The sequence below is a fragment of the Saccopteryx bilineata genome, chromosome 6 (assembly GCF_036850765.1).
Source record: "Saccopteryx bilineata isolate mSacBil1 chromosome 6, mSacBil1_pri_phased_curated, whole genome shotgun sequence".
NCBI lineage: Eukaryota > Metazoa > Chordata > Mammalia > Chiroptera > Emballonuridae > Saccopteryx > Saccopteryx bilineata.
Window position 1 is genome coordinate 20784778 of NC_089495.1, and position 14994 is coordinate 20799771.

Below are 14994 nucleotides of genomic sequence, written 5' to 3' on the forward strand. Positions count from 1 at the left end.
TGTGCCAAATCTAATCATTGAAGGGCACAGGGATATAAAAGGCAAACACACATACACACACACACACAGAGAGAGAGAGAAACATTTGGAAAGTGAAGGAAAGAAGATGAGAAAGAAAAAGATCAGAAGAATACAATAAAATACCTTGTTCTATTATTGAATGTTATGGAAAATAAATTATATTTAAGAGCACTGTAAATGTAGACTACTATTACGTACCAGACAGACTACAGAATGACTCAGCTGGAGAAGGCTGTATGTAGCACAAGAAAACAAGACAGCCAGCCACACACTGTCAACTTTTTATTAGTTTGGTAGTTGATTTAAAAGTGCCTTTTGTCACTGAGAGGAAAAGCGTGGTTCCAAAGTGTTCTCTCAGTATGACTTCGGGATGGCGATTGAGTATTTGTTTCGTAAATACTCACAATAGATTTCTTGGAAGGGAAGATAAATTTAGAGGAGAGATAAGAGTATGAAAGGTGGAAAATGACATTTAGTGAAAAGTGTGAAGGAAATCTCACAGTGATTTTAAAAAAGCCATTTAAAAATTTGGTGGGAGCATTAAAATCAAACTATGATCGGCAAATCAGAGCAGCAACACAGAAAAAAGAGAAAAGGAGGAGTTTATTTTTAGAAAGGTCATTTTTGTGAAGAGCCTCAAAATGCTACCAAACCAAACTGCAGGTCTGAATTCCGTGACAAGCACAGGGACCGTAACACACACTATGTGAGGCCTCTGTGAGGGCTGAAGAGGAAAAAGGAAGAGAGAAGCTGGCCTCTCGAGGGGACAGTTACCGTAGCAGGTGCGATCCAGGGGTCTGCCGTCGCCTACTAGGTGGACAGCAGCTTTCTGTTCTGAATGGCTGCGAGGCATAGTGCCCACCAATGCATGCTTTCTCTTTACCACCACTTTTTTTTTTCTTTAGCATTTTTGAATGCTGGATATGTTTAGAGCCCTATTCAAAGACGTGAATGTGAATATTAATTCGGCGTGACACTGTGTATGAGGACAAACTAAAACCTAAAGCTAGCTGAAGGGACCTGCAAGAACTTCTGGTTCAATGCCTTTGTTTTACATTTGAGGGAAGGTGAGACCTGAAATAATGCCTCATGCCACATGGTTAGACTTTAAAGCCTTTGTCATGATCATCATTGCAGAGAGACCCAGATTCAAATGTTTTTTTTGTTTTGTTTTGTTTTTGGTCAATTACAGTTGACATTCAATATTATTTTATATTAGCTTCAGGTGTGCAGCCTAGTCGTTGAACATTTATTTAATTTATGAAGTGATTCTCCCACTGAGTCTAAGAGCCACCTGGTTACCACACACAGTTATTACGATATTATTGACTACATTCCTTATGTCATACTTTAGATCAGGGGTCCCCAAACTTTTTACACAGGGGGTCAGTTCACTGTCCCTTAGACCATTGGAGGGCCAGACTATAAAAAAAAACTATGAACAAATCCCTATGCACACTGCACATATCTTATTTTAAAGTAAAAAAACAAAACGGGAACAAATATAACATTTAAAATAAAGAACAAGTAAATTTAAATCAACAAACTGACCAGTATTTCAATGGGAACTATGCTCCTCTCACTGACCACCAATGAAAGAGGTGCCCCTTCCAGAAGTGCGGCGGGGGCCGGATAAATGGCCTCAGGGGGCCGCATGTGGCCCGCGGGCCATAGTTTGAGAACCCCTGCTTTAGATCCTCGTGGCTAGTTTGTTACTGACAAGTTGTACTTCTTAAGCCCTTCACCTTTTTTAACCAGTCTCTCAACTCCCCTCCCATCTGTCAGCCATTAGTTCTTTATATACATGAGTCTGTTTTCTTTATTTTTGTTTGTTTGCACTTTTTTTTCAGATTCCACATGCAAGTGAAAGCATATCACATTTGTCTTTCTCTTATTTATTTCACTTAGCATAATTCCTTCTAGGTCTATTCATGTTGTCAAAAATGGTAGGATTTTATTCTTTTTATGGATGAGTAATATTCCATTGTATATATACTCTTTTATTCACTCATCTATTGATGGGCACTTATATTATTTTCATCTTGGCTATTATAAATAATGCTTCAGTGAACATAGGAGTACATATATCTTTTTGAATTAGTGTTTTAGATTTCTTCAGATAAATAAATACCCAGAAGTAAAATTGCTGGGTCATAAGGTAGCTTTATTTTTAATTTTTTTGAGGAACTTGCAAACTGTTTTCTATAGTGACTACTTCAATTTGCAATCTTACCAATAGTGTGCAAGGGATTGCATTTTTCTCCACATCCTCCCCAATACTTGTTTGTTGATTTATTAATGATAGCCATTCTGACAGGTGTGAAGTAGTATCTCATTATGGTTTTAATTTGCATTTCTCTGATGATTAGTGACATTGAGCACCTTTTCATGTCTATTGGTCACCTGTATGTCCTCTTTTGAGAAATGTCGATTCAGTTACTCTGCCTGTTTTTTTAGTTACCTTGTTTGGTGTTCAGTTGTATGAGTTCTTTATAAATTTTGGTTATTAACACCTTATCAGATATATCATTGGTAAATGTCTTCTCCTAATTGGTAGGTTGTCTATCCGTTGTGTTGGTTTCCTTTTTTGTACAAAATCTTTTTAGTTTGATATAGTCTCATTTGTTTATTTCTTCTTTTGTTTCCCTTGCCAAGGAGATATATCAGAAAAAAATATTACTAAATGCAATGTCAGAGAGTTAACTGCTTATGTTTTGTTTGTTTTTTTAAGTGAGAGAGGGAGAGAGAAGGGGAGAGAGGTGAGAAGCATCAACTTGTAGTTGCAGCACTTTAGTTGTTCATTGATTGCTTCTCATACATGCCTTGACCGTGGGGTGGGGGATTTCAGTTGAACCAGTGACCCCTTGCTCAAGCCAGTGACCTTGGGCTTCAAGCCAGCAACCATGGGGTCATGTCTGTGATTCCACACTCAAGCTAGTGACTTTGCAGTCAAGCCGATGAGCCTTCGTTCAAGGTAGATGAGCCCACGCTCAAACTTGAGACCTTGAGGTTTCGAACCTGGAACCTTGGAGTCCCAGCTCAATGTTTTATCCACTGTACCACCACCAGTCAGGCCTGCCTCTGTTTTCTTCTAGGAGTTTTAGGTCAGCTTCAAATTCTTGCTTCCTTAGTTATTAGTGTGAAATCAAGCATGCTGTGTAAGCTCTCTGAGTTGAATTCTTTTCTGTAGTAATAATATTTACTTGCAAATTATATTGTAACTTCAATTTAAAATCTTTAGTTAAATGATCCACCATCCTTGTTTCACCATGTAAATCATAAACATTTTCATTTATAAATAACAAAATGTATACTTATAATATATAAATATTATTTATGTAATATATAAAATATTGTGTATATAATTTAAAAAATAAACCAAGGAGCAAGAGAAATTTTACATAAGCATCTCAAGGTCACTGATAGTGTCTGTGACCAAGTCACAAATATGATTTATATCAGATCTCTTTCTGCTACACATGAATAGACTTAAGGACCCCTACAGATTTATTTTTCTAATTCAGACCCAGAGAACTCAGTTATGAAATTCAGTGGGCTTAGTTTTTTTACTTTTTGCCATTTACATGTCTTGTCAGCCCATCAAAAAGATGATAATCAGTACAAAAATAGTTGTTCAGCAACAGATTATTTGCACAGAGAGACATAATCTAGTCTGTTCTCTCCTGATAAATCTTCAAACATCAGTCTTTCACAATTTATGACTCTTATTACCTGGTCTACTTTTTTTTTTTCTGTATTTTTCCAAAGTGAGAAGCGTGGAAGAAGAAGACAGACTCCCGCATGCGTCCAATCGGGATCCACCAGGCATGCCCACCAGGGGGCAATGCTTGGCCTCTCTGGGATGTTGCTCCACTGCAATCAGAGCCAATCTAGCGCCTGAGGCTGAGGTCATGGAGCCATCCTCAGCGCTCAAGCCAACTTTGCTCCAGTGGAGCCTTGGCTACAGGAGAGGAAGAGAGAAACAGAGAGGAAGGAGAGGGGGAGGGGTGGAGAAGCAGATGGGTGCTTCTCCTGTGTGCCCTGGCCAGGAATTGAACCTGGGACTTCCACACGCCAGGCCAACGCTCTACTGCTGAGCCAACCGGCCAGGACCTACCAGGTCTACTTTTTAAAATGTATAGTTTGTTGCCTTGCAGTTCCCCCAAATATAGTTTAAATCAACTAAATTCACATGAGGTAACGGACTGAGTCAGTTAGGCATGGAAAGCCAAGCTTGACATTCCTTTGCAGCTCCACCCTCCTGTTGACTATTAAAGTATCTTAGTGATCTAGAGATGTGTAGGAGTTTCCAGAAACAACACCATAATGACCCATGTACTGTCGTTAGCAGCTAAGAAAAAAAGCCTGTTTGTTATTTTTCAAGCAATTGTCCAAACCCATGCTGTAGTATTTTTATTTAAGGAACCAATCTGCTATGAGAAAACAGCAACAAATTACAACTCAAATGAACATAAAATATCTCTTTAAGTAAAAACAATTTTATGAATGATTTCGCTCAGATTTTCAAAGCTATGGTAGAGAATTTTCTTTGCGTAGGTGCTTTAGAATGTTAGAACGGATTTAAATGTCAGAGTTTAGAAAGAACCACATTAAAAGCTCTTTTAAACAGGATAGTAGAAAACAGTAGTTTTATGTCCGCCAGATAAAAAGCTAAAAATAACTACTTTGGCTTTGCACTTAGTTCCAAAAAAACCCTTAGGTGGTCCAGGATTTATTTATTAATAGATATGTAAACACACATATACATTGCATTTATGAAAAATTTGAAAGTTTCTCAAAAACTGTATGTCTCTAGGTCTCCAACACACACCCTGACCCTGTTAGCCTTTTTGCAACTGGCCTATACGGAGGCTTTTTCTGTGCAAGATATCTATTTGTGATGGTAAGGGAGATAGAACAATCAAATAAGACAGCTAACATATTTTCTTGAATAAATAATGAAGCCTATTATTAAAAATAAAGTGAAAATCTCACTTGTTAAATGGCTGTGTTTTAAAAGTTGATTTTGTGTCTTAGTATTTCTGCCTTCACAACATGTAAGGACAACTTCTTAAGTTAACTCCTAGTTAATAATTGTAAAAGACAATTAAATAAGACCTTTGAGTTTTGATTGAGTCTTGTTGATTTTTTTTTTCGCTATCATAAATAAACAAGCTTAAAAGGCAGATGAAAAACTTGTAAAGACATTTTCATAATAAATGACAAATGGTTAATATCCCTAATGTATAAATAATACTTAAAAATTAGTAAGAAAAGACAAAATGTTTCACCAAAGAAGAAAAATATGATTAAAGAAGCAACCTTAAAAAATACAACTGGTGGCCTGACCTGTGGTGGCACAGTACATAAAGTGTCGACCTGGAACACTGAGGTCGCTGGTTCAAAACCCTGCACTTGTCTGGTCAAGGCACATATAGGACTTGATGCTTCCTGCTCCTGCCCCCTTTCTCTCTTTCTCTCTCTCATTCTCTTATATCTCTCTAAAATGAATAAATTAAAAAAAAACACAAAACAACTTGTTTATAAATATGAATATATTTAACCATCATTACAAAAGGACCAGACCTGAAAGGAAAAATATTGTATGAGATTCTACTTATATAAGGCACTTAGAATACCCACATTCCTAGAGACAGGAAGTAGAACAGTGGTTACAAGTGGCTGGTGGTGGAGAAAATGGGGAATCGTTGTTAAATAGACACCTCTATCTTTAGAGGTGTACAGTTGTACAATAACGTGAATGTACTTAATGTCACTGAATGGTATGCTTAGCGATGGTTAAAATCATAAGTTTTATTATGTATATTTTACTACAATAAAAAAATTTAGTCAGTTTAGTATTCAAACAAATGTAGACTCAAAAACTAATGAGATATTTTTATTATATTAGTAATAGAAATGAAAATTATAATGTTGGCAATTCTTGATTGATTCTAGAGACAGAGAGAAGAAAGAGAGGGAGAGAGAGAGAAGCATTTATTTGTTGTTCCACTTACCTGTGCGTTCATTGATTGCTGCCCATATGTTCCCTCACTGGGCATGGAACAGATCAAACCCACATCCTGTTGTTTTGGAATGACTCTTAACCAACCAGGGCCAGTCTGTCAATTCTTAACATGACGATGAATGGGTAAAAACACTGGAAGAATGTCAACTAGGTGCAGATTTCCTGGATGAGAGTCTAAAAATACATACCAAATGTCCTAAGTCCCTTTGACTTCTTAATTCAAAAGAAATGAATATGACTATGGAAATTATCATTCTTGCTCTTTTAAAATTTACTATGCAAAAATATTCAATAAAGAAAACAGTGGTTCATCCATAGATGGAATATAAAACAACTATAAAATGTCACATTCTTCAGATATATTAAGGGAAATGAAATATTACAAAACAATATGCACTATGATCTTAATTTTGTACAATAAAGTATCTATACTTAAATACCCGACTAGAAGGATAGACATGAAAATAAATCTGCAGTTGTTGCTGGTAGTGAAATTATGAGGTTTCCTTTTTTTCTCTATACTTTTTTGTATAGTTTCTTAACTTTTTAACAGTGAATGTTTTATAATGATAAAATTTTAAAAATTAGAAAGCAAAATATTAAATATTATTAGTACTTATAAAATAATGTCATTCTCAACTTTCAATAAGTGATTTCCTACATGTTCAAAAAATAACTATTAAATCGAGGATAGCCTGACCAGGCAGTGGCACAGTGGGTAGAGTGTAGAACTGGGATGCAGAGGACCCAGATTCGAAACCCCAAGGTCGCCGGCTTGCGTGGGGGGAGGGGCGCTCACCAGCTTGAGCACGGGTGGCTGGCTTGAGAGTGGTTTCATAGACATGACCCCATGTCGCTGGCTTGAGCCCAAAGTCGCTGGCTTGAGCAAGGGGTCACTCGCTCTGCTGTAGCCCCCTGGTCAAGGCACTTAAGAGAAAGCAGTCACTGAACAACTAAGAAGACTAAAGAGCCGCAATGAAGAATTGATGCTTCTCATCTCTCTTTCCTCTTGCCTGTCTGTCCCTATCTGTCCCTCTCTCTATCTCTGTCACAAAAAAAACCCAATAACAACAAAAAATCAAGGATAATGTCAGAATAAACAAAGAATCAAAGCATGCCATTAAAATTGGCTAATTCGATGGGAAAGTAGCCAGGTTCTTTCATGGAGTCAGAAATTATCGCAATTTTTACTTTTCATTTGGCTTGATTTTCGTGTTGTCAGAGGCCACAGGAAAGAATCCCAGCCGTCACTGGTGAAGGTCAGAGAGGAGGTGGGGGTGTCGGGAGCACTGCCTAGGAGCCCTCACTGCAGGGGTCACATCGCTGCCATGTGGAGCAGAGGCCTTGGGCTAATCAACTGCCTGCATTGTACTTGAAATAGCCTTGAAAAGGAGATTCTGCAGTAAATATTGTAATTGCCTCAGGAAAGCATGCCTATTGGCTTATCAAACCAGAATTGAAAATTCAGTGTGTTCAAACCCTCCACTGAACGATTACAGAACTGGATCTGCTCCAACTCTCCCCCTATAGCTTTCTCCTCCACGCCTGTTCTTCATGTTCAAGAGTCATTTACTGAGGTTATCTTTTGATTGAGCTGCAACTGACATATAACATTATATTAGTTTCAGATGTAAAACATAATAATTCAATATATGTATATATTGGAAAATGATCACTGTATTAAGTCTAGTTAATAACTCTAGGATTGGCTCCCGTGGCAACGTTCAAATATACAATACGGTATTATTAACTACAGTCACCACGCTGCACCCTACATCCCAGGACTTATTTATTCATGTTCAATTTCTTTTCAACAGCACACTGCCTTTTCTAAGTGTTAAAAAATACTTGTTGGCCCTGGCTGGTTGGCTCAGCGGTAGAGCGTCGGCCTGGCGTGCGGGGGACCCGGGCTCGATTCCCGGCCAGGGCACATAGGAGAGGCGCCCATTTGCTTCTCCACCCTCACCCCCCTCCTTCCTCTCTGTCTCTCTCTTCCCCTCCTGCAGCCAAGGCTCCATTGGAGCAAAGATGGCCCGGGCGCTGGGGATGGCTCCTTGGCCTCTGCCCCAGGCGCTGGAGTGGCTCTGGTCTCGGCAGAGCGACGTCCCCGGAGGGGCAGAGCATCGCCCCTGGTGGGCAGAGCGTCGCCCCCTGGTGGGCGTGCCGGGTGGATCCCGGTCGGGCGCATGCGGGAGTCTGTCTGACTGTCTCTCCCTGTTTCCAGCTTCAGAAAAGAAAAAAAGAAAAAAAAAAATACTTGTTACCTGATAAAAGTTCTATGCCAGGCTGGTTCATATTTGGAGCTTAAGTGATTATCTAAAATGTAGATTTATATCACATTTCTGTAGGAACAAGGGACTCCACCTTCTTTGCTAAAAATATCATTGGTAGACTAAGTAAACCTTGCCCATATTTTAAATTTAAGTTGTTCAAAATATGTTAGCAGAAAAGGTCTGACTGTAAAAGAGAGCCACTTTTGATAAAAGTTAAAAAGGGTAAATTTATTTTGCTGCCTAAGCTCTCTCTTTCCTCATCCTATACCCTCAGAATTTGGGTTTTCAATGTTTCTGGAAAGACTAGAGACCAGAAATGACGGTGGGAAAAGAACCCAGGCTTGAGTCACTGATGCTTAAACATCGATGACTGTTTTAATGACAATTATTAAATTTGAGTTTAAATATTTCTCTTAAAGTAATACCGTTTAAAACTTATTTTCAAAACTTTCTATTATTTATCCTATTTCCTTTGAACATTACAAATAAAATTATTTTATGCACTAATTTCGTAATGCTGCATTGAACATAAATTATATGACGACACTTTCCAAGCGCAGGAATCTTTTAGTTCCTGAGGGAAAGAAATAAATTTCCAGAGAAATTGCTTGGCTCATATCACTAGAGCAGAGGTTTAAATTAGTTGCCCCAGGGATAAATGAAACCCAAAGTTGAAATTACTTGGAATGGGTTTAATTTTTTAAAATTTATTGCCAGCATCTAAAAATTGGGAGATTTGATATAAAAAAATAGAAATCTAGGGGCTCTTCAAAAAAATTATAAAGCCCAAGCATTGGGGTTGGCACGCTAAGATTAGCCAACAACGAGGCGGACCTGACTGGTGGACGCTGTCCTTGCTTCTCGCCTGCCTGCTGTGTCTTGCTTTCCTAACCAGTATTATTTGCCTGAATACCTAATGACACTTTTTTGCTTTTTTTTTTTTTACACAGTATACTGGGAAAAATGTAAGAGGGTATTCTCAGCCTTCTGTCATGCAATTTAGGAGTTAAATATGTGGTTTTTCTTTCTTTTTTATTGATTTTGAGAGAGAGAGAGAGAGAGAGAGAAAGGAGGAGAGAGAATGAGAAGCATCAACTTGTACTTGCTTCATTTTAATTATTCATTGATTGCTTTTCATACATGCCTTGATGGGAAGGGAGGGTGGCTCAAGCCAAGCAGTGACCCTGGGCTCCAAGCCAGTGACCTCTGGATCATGTCGATGATCCTGCGTTCAAGTTGGCAAGCCTGCGTTCAAATCTCAAACTGGCAACCTTGGGGTTTTGAACTTGCGACCTTAGCGTTCTGGGTCAACACTATCCACTCCCCCACCACTGGCCAGGAGTGAGTTTCCTTGCCTTGGTGATATGACAGTTGAACGTGAAAACATGCAGGTAGACAGGGTATGGATATCCTTGTAAATAGCTTCCATAAGGCTGATGGCAAACAGAGAAGAACACGGAAACAAGCAAACAGCACAGGACAGTGTGTCTAACCTTTTTTCTTTTTTTTTCTAATTTGCCATTAAGAACAAATAAGTAACAAGAGTAGCCTGACCAGGCGGTGGCGCAATGGATAGAGCGTCGGACTGGGATGCCTAGGACCCAGGTTCGAGACCCCAAGGTCTCCAGCTTGAGCATGGGCTCATCTGATTTGAACAAAGCTCACCAGCTTGGACCCAGGGTCACTGACTGGAGCAAGAGGTTACTCAGTCTCCTGAAGGCCTGCAGTCAAGGCACATATGAGAGAGCAATCAATGAACAACTAAGGTGTCGCAGTGCACAACAAAAAACTAATGATTGATGCTTCTCATCTCTCTCTGTTCCTGTCTGTCTGTCCCTGTCTATCCCTCTCTCTGACTCTATCTCTGTCTCTGTAAAAAAAAAAAAAAAAAAAAAGTAGCAATAAAACCTCATGCAATTTGTGATGGTTTTTAATTCCCATTTCTGAAGGGGTTTCGGAGGACCATAAACTGCTGGTGGGGAAATGGGCTACATTAATCACTGCTTCTTGGTCCAGGGTTTCAATACCCAAATCTCACTACAGATCAGCTAACAGTCTAATGTCATCTGCCTGTGACAAATGAAACCTCAGGTGATGAGTTGAAGGTTAAATGAAGAGGAAGGACTCTGAACTGTCTTGGGGACCCTCTTTCACCTGGTAAAACACCACTGTTTACTGACACTTAATGACTGTCCACCCCTTCCTTCTCCGGGTTTGTAAAGGTTCCCGGATTCAGAAAGGTTAAATTCAAGGTCTTGTTTTGTTTTAATCTTCTCCTAGATAATATTTTAAGTAGAAATTGCATGTTTCTGTTTATGTGTCCACTTAGTAATATATAATAATAATGGCTAATATGATTAAGTGCCTGCTATGTGCTAAACACTTGCATGCATTATCTTATTCAATCCCCATTAAAAACTCCATGAAATATGCAGCATTTTAACCTCCTTTTTAAAAGATTAACTGACGTGTGTGAGGCTAAATAATATGTTTATCACACAGCTAGTAGGTGGCCTGCTCCAAAAGTCCTTTCAACCTCTATTTTACATAGAATGGAGCATGTCCACTTCTAACACAGGTAAGAATTACAACTATGAAAACTGAGGTTTGGCCCAGGACATAGACTGTGTCAATAAATCAAAGAATGGTAGAAGATGCTGAGGTTCAGGGAAGGCCAAATGCCAACCAATGTATCACCAGGAAAAAATGTCTTTGGATAAGTAGTCATATTAAAGGATGAACAATTCAAATAATACAAATCTCCAGAGAGATGTAATGAAATTAGAGAAGATCTAGACAAGGCGACATCAATAATCAGAGGAAAAGGAATGAGGCTTGAACAAGAAGAGACAAAAATATTAGCATTGTTCTGGAAAGATGACTGCTTAGTTGGGGTAGATCTATTGGGATTGTACAGACTCACAGAAGCCTAATTAAACTAAAATACAAGGTCTCCCAGCTAATAGTAAACATTAAGAACTTATTCTGAGACTTGATATGCTTTAGAGGAGATGCTTAGAATAGCTATACTTTTAAGGTTTGGGTTTTTAATAAATAAGGGAAATTAGTATGCTTCAGTATATTCTTAATTTCCAAGTTTGAAATATACACCATAGCTTGAGTGATCCTTTCAAAATGAGAATTTAATCATGGGATACTTTCTTCCATTTAATTGGCTTCTCACTGTTCATCCCTGTTGAGGATGATAAAAAGAAAATCCTTAACACAGTCAAGCAGTGAATCGAAAGTTCTTGCCCTTATCCAAAATCTCCTGGAATCACACTCCCCCTTGCTGGCAGTTGTGGGCGTTCTGACAGCATCCAGACTTCAATGGCAGTTCTTTTTTCCTGTTGTCTTGGGCCAGGTCAGGTACTCACAGCACTTCTTTTTCCTTTTTTTTTTTTTTTTTTTTTTAATTTTTCTGAAGTTAGAAGCAGGGAGGCAAACAGATTCCCGCATGTGCCTGACCAGGATCTACCCCGCATGCCCACTAGGGGGCGATGCTCTGTCCATCTGGACCGAGCATTGTGGCCGAGCAATAGCTCCGCTGTGGCCGGAGCCATTCTAGTGCCTGAGGCAGAGGCCAAGGAGTCATCCTCAGTGCCAGAGCCAACTTTGCTCCAGTGGAGCCTTGGCTGCAAGAGGGGAAGAGAGAGATAGAAAGGAGAAGGGGAGGGGTGAAGCAGATGAGAGCTTCTCCTGTGTGCCCTGACCAGGAATAGAACCCAGGACTTCTACACACTGGGCCGACGCTCTACTGCTGAGCCAACCGGCCAGGGCCCCACAGTGCTTCTTTTTCAGTTAGACTGTAAATTCTGAGTAGGCAGAGGTGGGCTGGCCCTTGCTTACCTTTGTGTCCTCAGCAGTTGTGCTATTGAACTCAAGGGTTTGCCACTTAGGATGTCCCATTCAAGAACTGGAGTTTCATTTACTTGAAGCAAGTAAAGGAATCAGGATTCACATCCAGAGCTCGGTCTCTGGAAAGGAAAGCTTAGCTATTGCTTATATCAGGGGTCCCCAAACTACGGGCCCGCGGGCCGCATGTGGCCCCCTGAGGCCATTTATCCGGCCCCGTCGCACTTCTGGAAGGGGCACCTCTTTCATTGGTGGTCAGCGAGAGGAGCATAGTTCCCATTGAAATACTGGTCAGTTTGTTGATTTAAATTTACTTGTTCTTTATTTTAAATATTGTATTTGTTCCTGTCTTGTTCTTTTTTTACTTTAAAATAAGGTATGTGCAGTGTTCATAGGGATTTGGTCATAGTTTTTTTTCTTTTTTTATAGTCCGGCCCTTCAACAGTCTGAGGGACAGTGAACTGGCCCCCTGTGTAAAAAGTTTGGGGACCCCTAGCTTATATACACACTATTTGGTTAATTACACATTAACTTCTTTCTAGTTGGCTACACTTATCTGGTTAGGTTCCTGTCAGGGTCATCCTGTTTACAGCTGTGTCTGCAAAATGCTGTGCTACATTTTTACATTTATCAAGAATAGCACTTAAAGGCCCTGGGCCATTAGCTCAGTTGGTTAGAGCATCATCCTGATATGCCAAGGTTTCCTGGGTCAGGGCACATATTGGTTAGAGCATCATCCTGATATGCTATGGTTGCCAGTTCAATGCTGGGTCAGGGCACATATAAGAAAAAACCAATGATAAGTGGAACAACCAATCGATGTTTCTCTCTCTCCCTAGCTCTCTAAAATCAATAAAAATGTTAAAAGAAAAGAACCACCCAAACCTGAGACCCTTGTCCTATCTTACACTGTAGGTAGATAATAGCCCTGAAAATATTTGTTGAATAGCGAAGCACCATGCCTTCCTGAAATGTCACTCTTTCGAGTCTAATTCCAGTTTGGGTAAATTAGGGAATCAGTGGTGGAGGTAGCATTTTTATTTCATTTTTGAGAAAAAGGTGAAAAAAGAATTCTGTGTATGTAAACTAAGACATGACATTGAAATCAGTACCTTTCAAGCTGAAAGGCTAAATTCTCTCATTTGCATTTAACCCAATCTAATCAACAGACTCTGTCCCCAGCTCCCTTATCCTCTGCCCTGTTTTATAGAGTGCCATCTAAGACACAATATGTACTGTTCACAAAAATAAGGGGTTATTTTATGGCTTCATATTCATTTTGAAATATCCCTTAATTTTTATGAACAGTATATATTTCACCTGCTTATTGTGCAGCTTCCCCACCAGAAAGTAAACTCCAGGAAGGGTGGGATGACTGTCATTTTTTTGCTCGTTGCTATATATCTCAAGCCTAGGACAGTGTTGGGCACATACATAGTATTAATATATGTTCTCCAACAATGGGTTTAGGTTACTAGTAGTTTTCTTTGCCCAGAGGTAATAGGCAGAAAGTTTCAATTAGCCCCACAGTAAATTTTCATGGAACTCTGGTTTGGATTTTTAAAAATTTTACAGAGATTGTATCCACTTGTGAGCTTTAAAAAAAAAAAATAGGCTTCCTAGTATTTCAGGGGCTCTCAAAATAGTGCATCAGAATCACCTGAGCACTTGTAAAAACACAGATCATGACTATCAAAGATTCTAACTGCAGACTAGGGTCGGTCCTACCAGTTCCATGAGCTGCATTAGGTTGTATAGCCCAAGAGCCAGGATTTGAGAAACAGTGGCTATGCACACAGTAAACTCAACGCGGGAGGAGTAAAAACTCATCCCTCTCTACAGCAATGGTAATAACTCGCATTACGCCTATGGGCTTTAGCAATGGTGTCTGTCCAAGGGCAGGTACTTTCCCCATTTTACAAATCAGAAGAGGCTGACCTATCCCTACTTCCTCGCCTTCCTTCTGTTCACTCGTATTTATACAGTTACAACCAGAATGAAAGGGAGAATTGCAGAGATTTAAGGGGGGGGAAAGTGTGCAAAGCTACCAAGAGAAACAGAAAAAGTGCGCGGTGTCCAGCGGAGACCTCCTGGACAAGTAGACGCCTCGTGGGTACAGCCTTTGCCTTTGCCCCAGACTCCAGTAGTTGGAGACCTTTAGGCGTTTCCTGCTGAAGTGCACGCGGCCAGAGGAAACATTCCAGCTCCCGCAGAGGAGGGCGGGGGAGGAGGGGTAGAGCCGGAGGACCGCCTGAGGCTGGGGCTGGCGAGCCCTGCCGCGGGGAAGCAGCAGGGGCGGGGCAGGTAGGAGGGGCGCGGAGAGTGGGTGGAGCCTGAGGGCTGCTGGTGGCCGAGGCGGATTACCCCGGGGGTGGGGAAGAGGCCCCGCGGCCGCCTGGTCCCTCCCCTCGGGGTGGGTTCTGCGGGAGGGCGCAGCGGGGAGGGCGCGCCAGTGGCAGTCAGTGCGCTCTAGCTGCCTGCGAGAGGGCGCTTTTTATCCTGCTATGGCCGATCTTCGCAGCTGGGGTCACGGATCCCAAGCTTCTCGTCCTGCTCCCTGAACTCTCTACCCTTTCAAACTTTTTCTGAAAAAACTCACGTTCTTTCTGGGGCCGTGGCGAGTGGCACCGAAAGGCGAGCAAGGATGCGCTAAAGATCCCTGGGGCGCGCGTCTTGAGTGCCGCCGTGGGTCGCGGCGCGGGACCTAGGTACCTGGGACTGCCTCGATTTCCCCACTGTGCGCCTGGCGCCCCCGCCGCACTTGATGTGCAGAAAGAAGACGGACACCATGATTCTAACACGTAAGCTAGACTTGTG

The 14994-nt window shown here is 40.7% G+C and overlaps 1 protein-coding gene across 3 annotated transcripts in view; it reads left to right on the forward strand.

Moving 5' to 3' along the window:
* The window catches only part of DLC1 (DLC1 Rho GTPase activating protein), a 368734-nt gene that overhangs the window by 309701 nt on the left and 44039 nt on the right, over window positions 1–14994 (forward strand). The window contains exon 1 of one of the 3 annotated variants that reach the window (XM_066236540.1): window positions 14622–14978. The exons of the other annotated variants lie outside the window; for them this stretch is intronic. Coding sequence (XP_066092637.1) covers window positions 14942–14978 — 37 coding nt within the window. The 5' untranslated portion in view covers window positions 14622–14941. Of the gene's footprint in view, window positions 1–14621; window positions 14979–14994 lie in introns of those variants that run through there. 3 annotated transcript variants of the gene reach the window in all.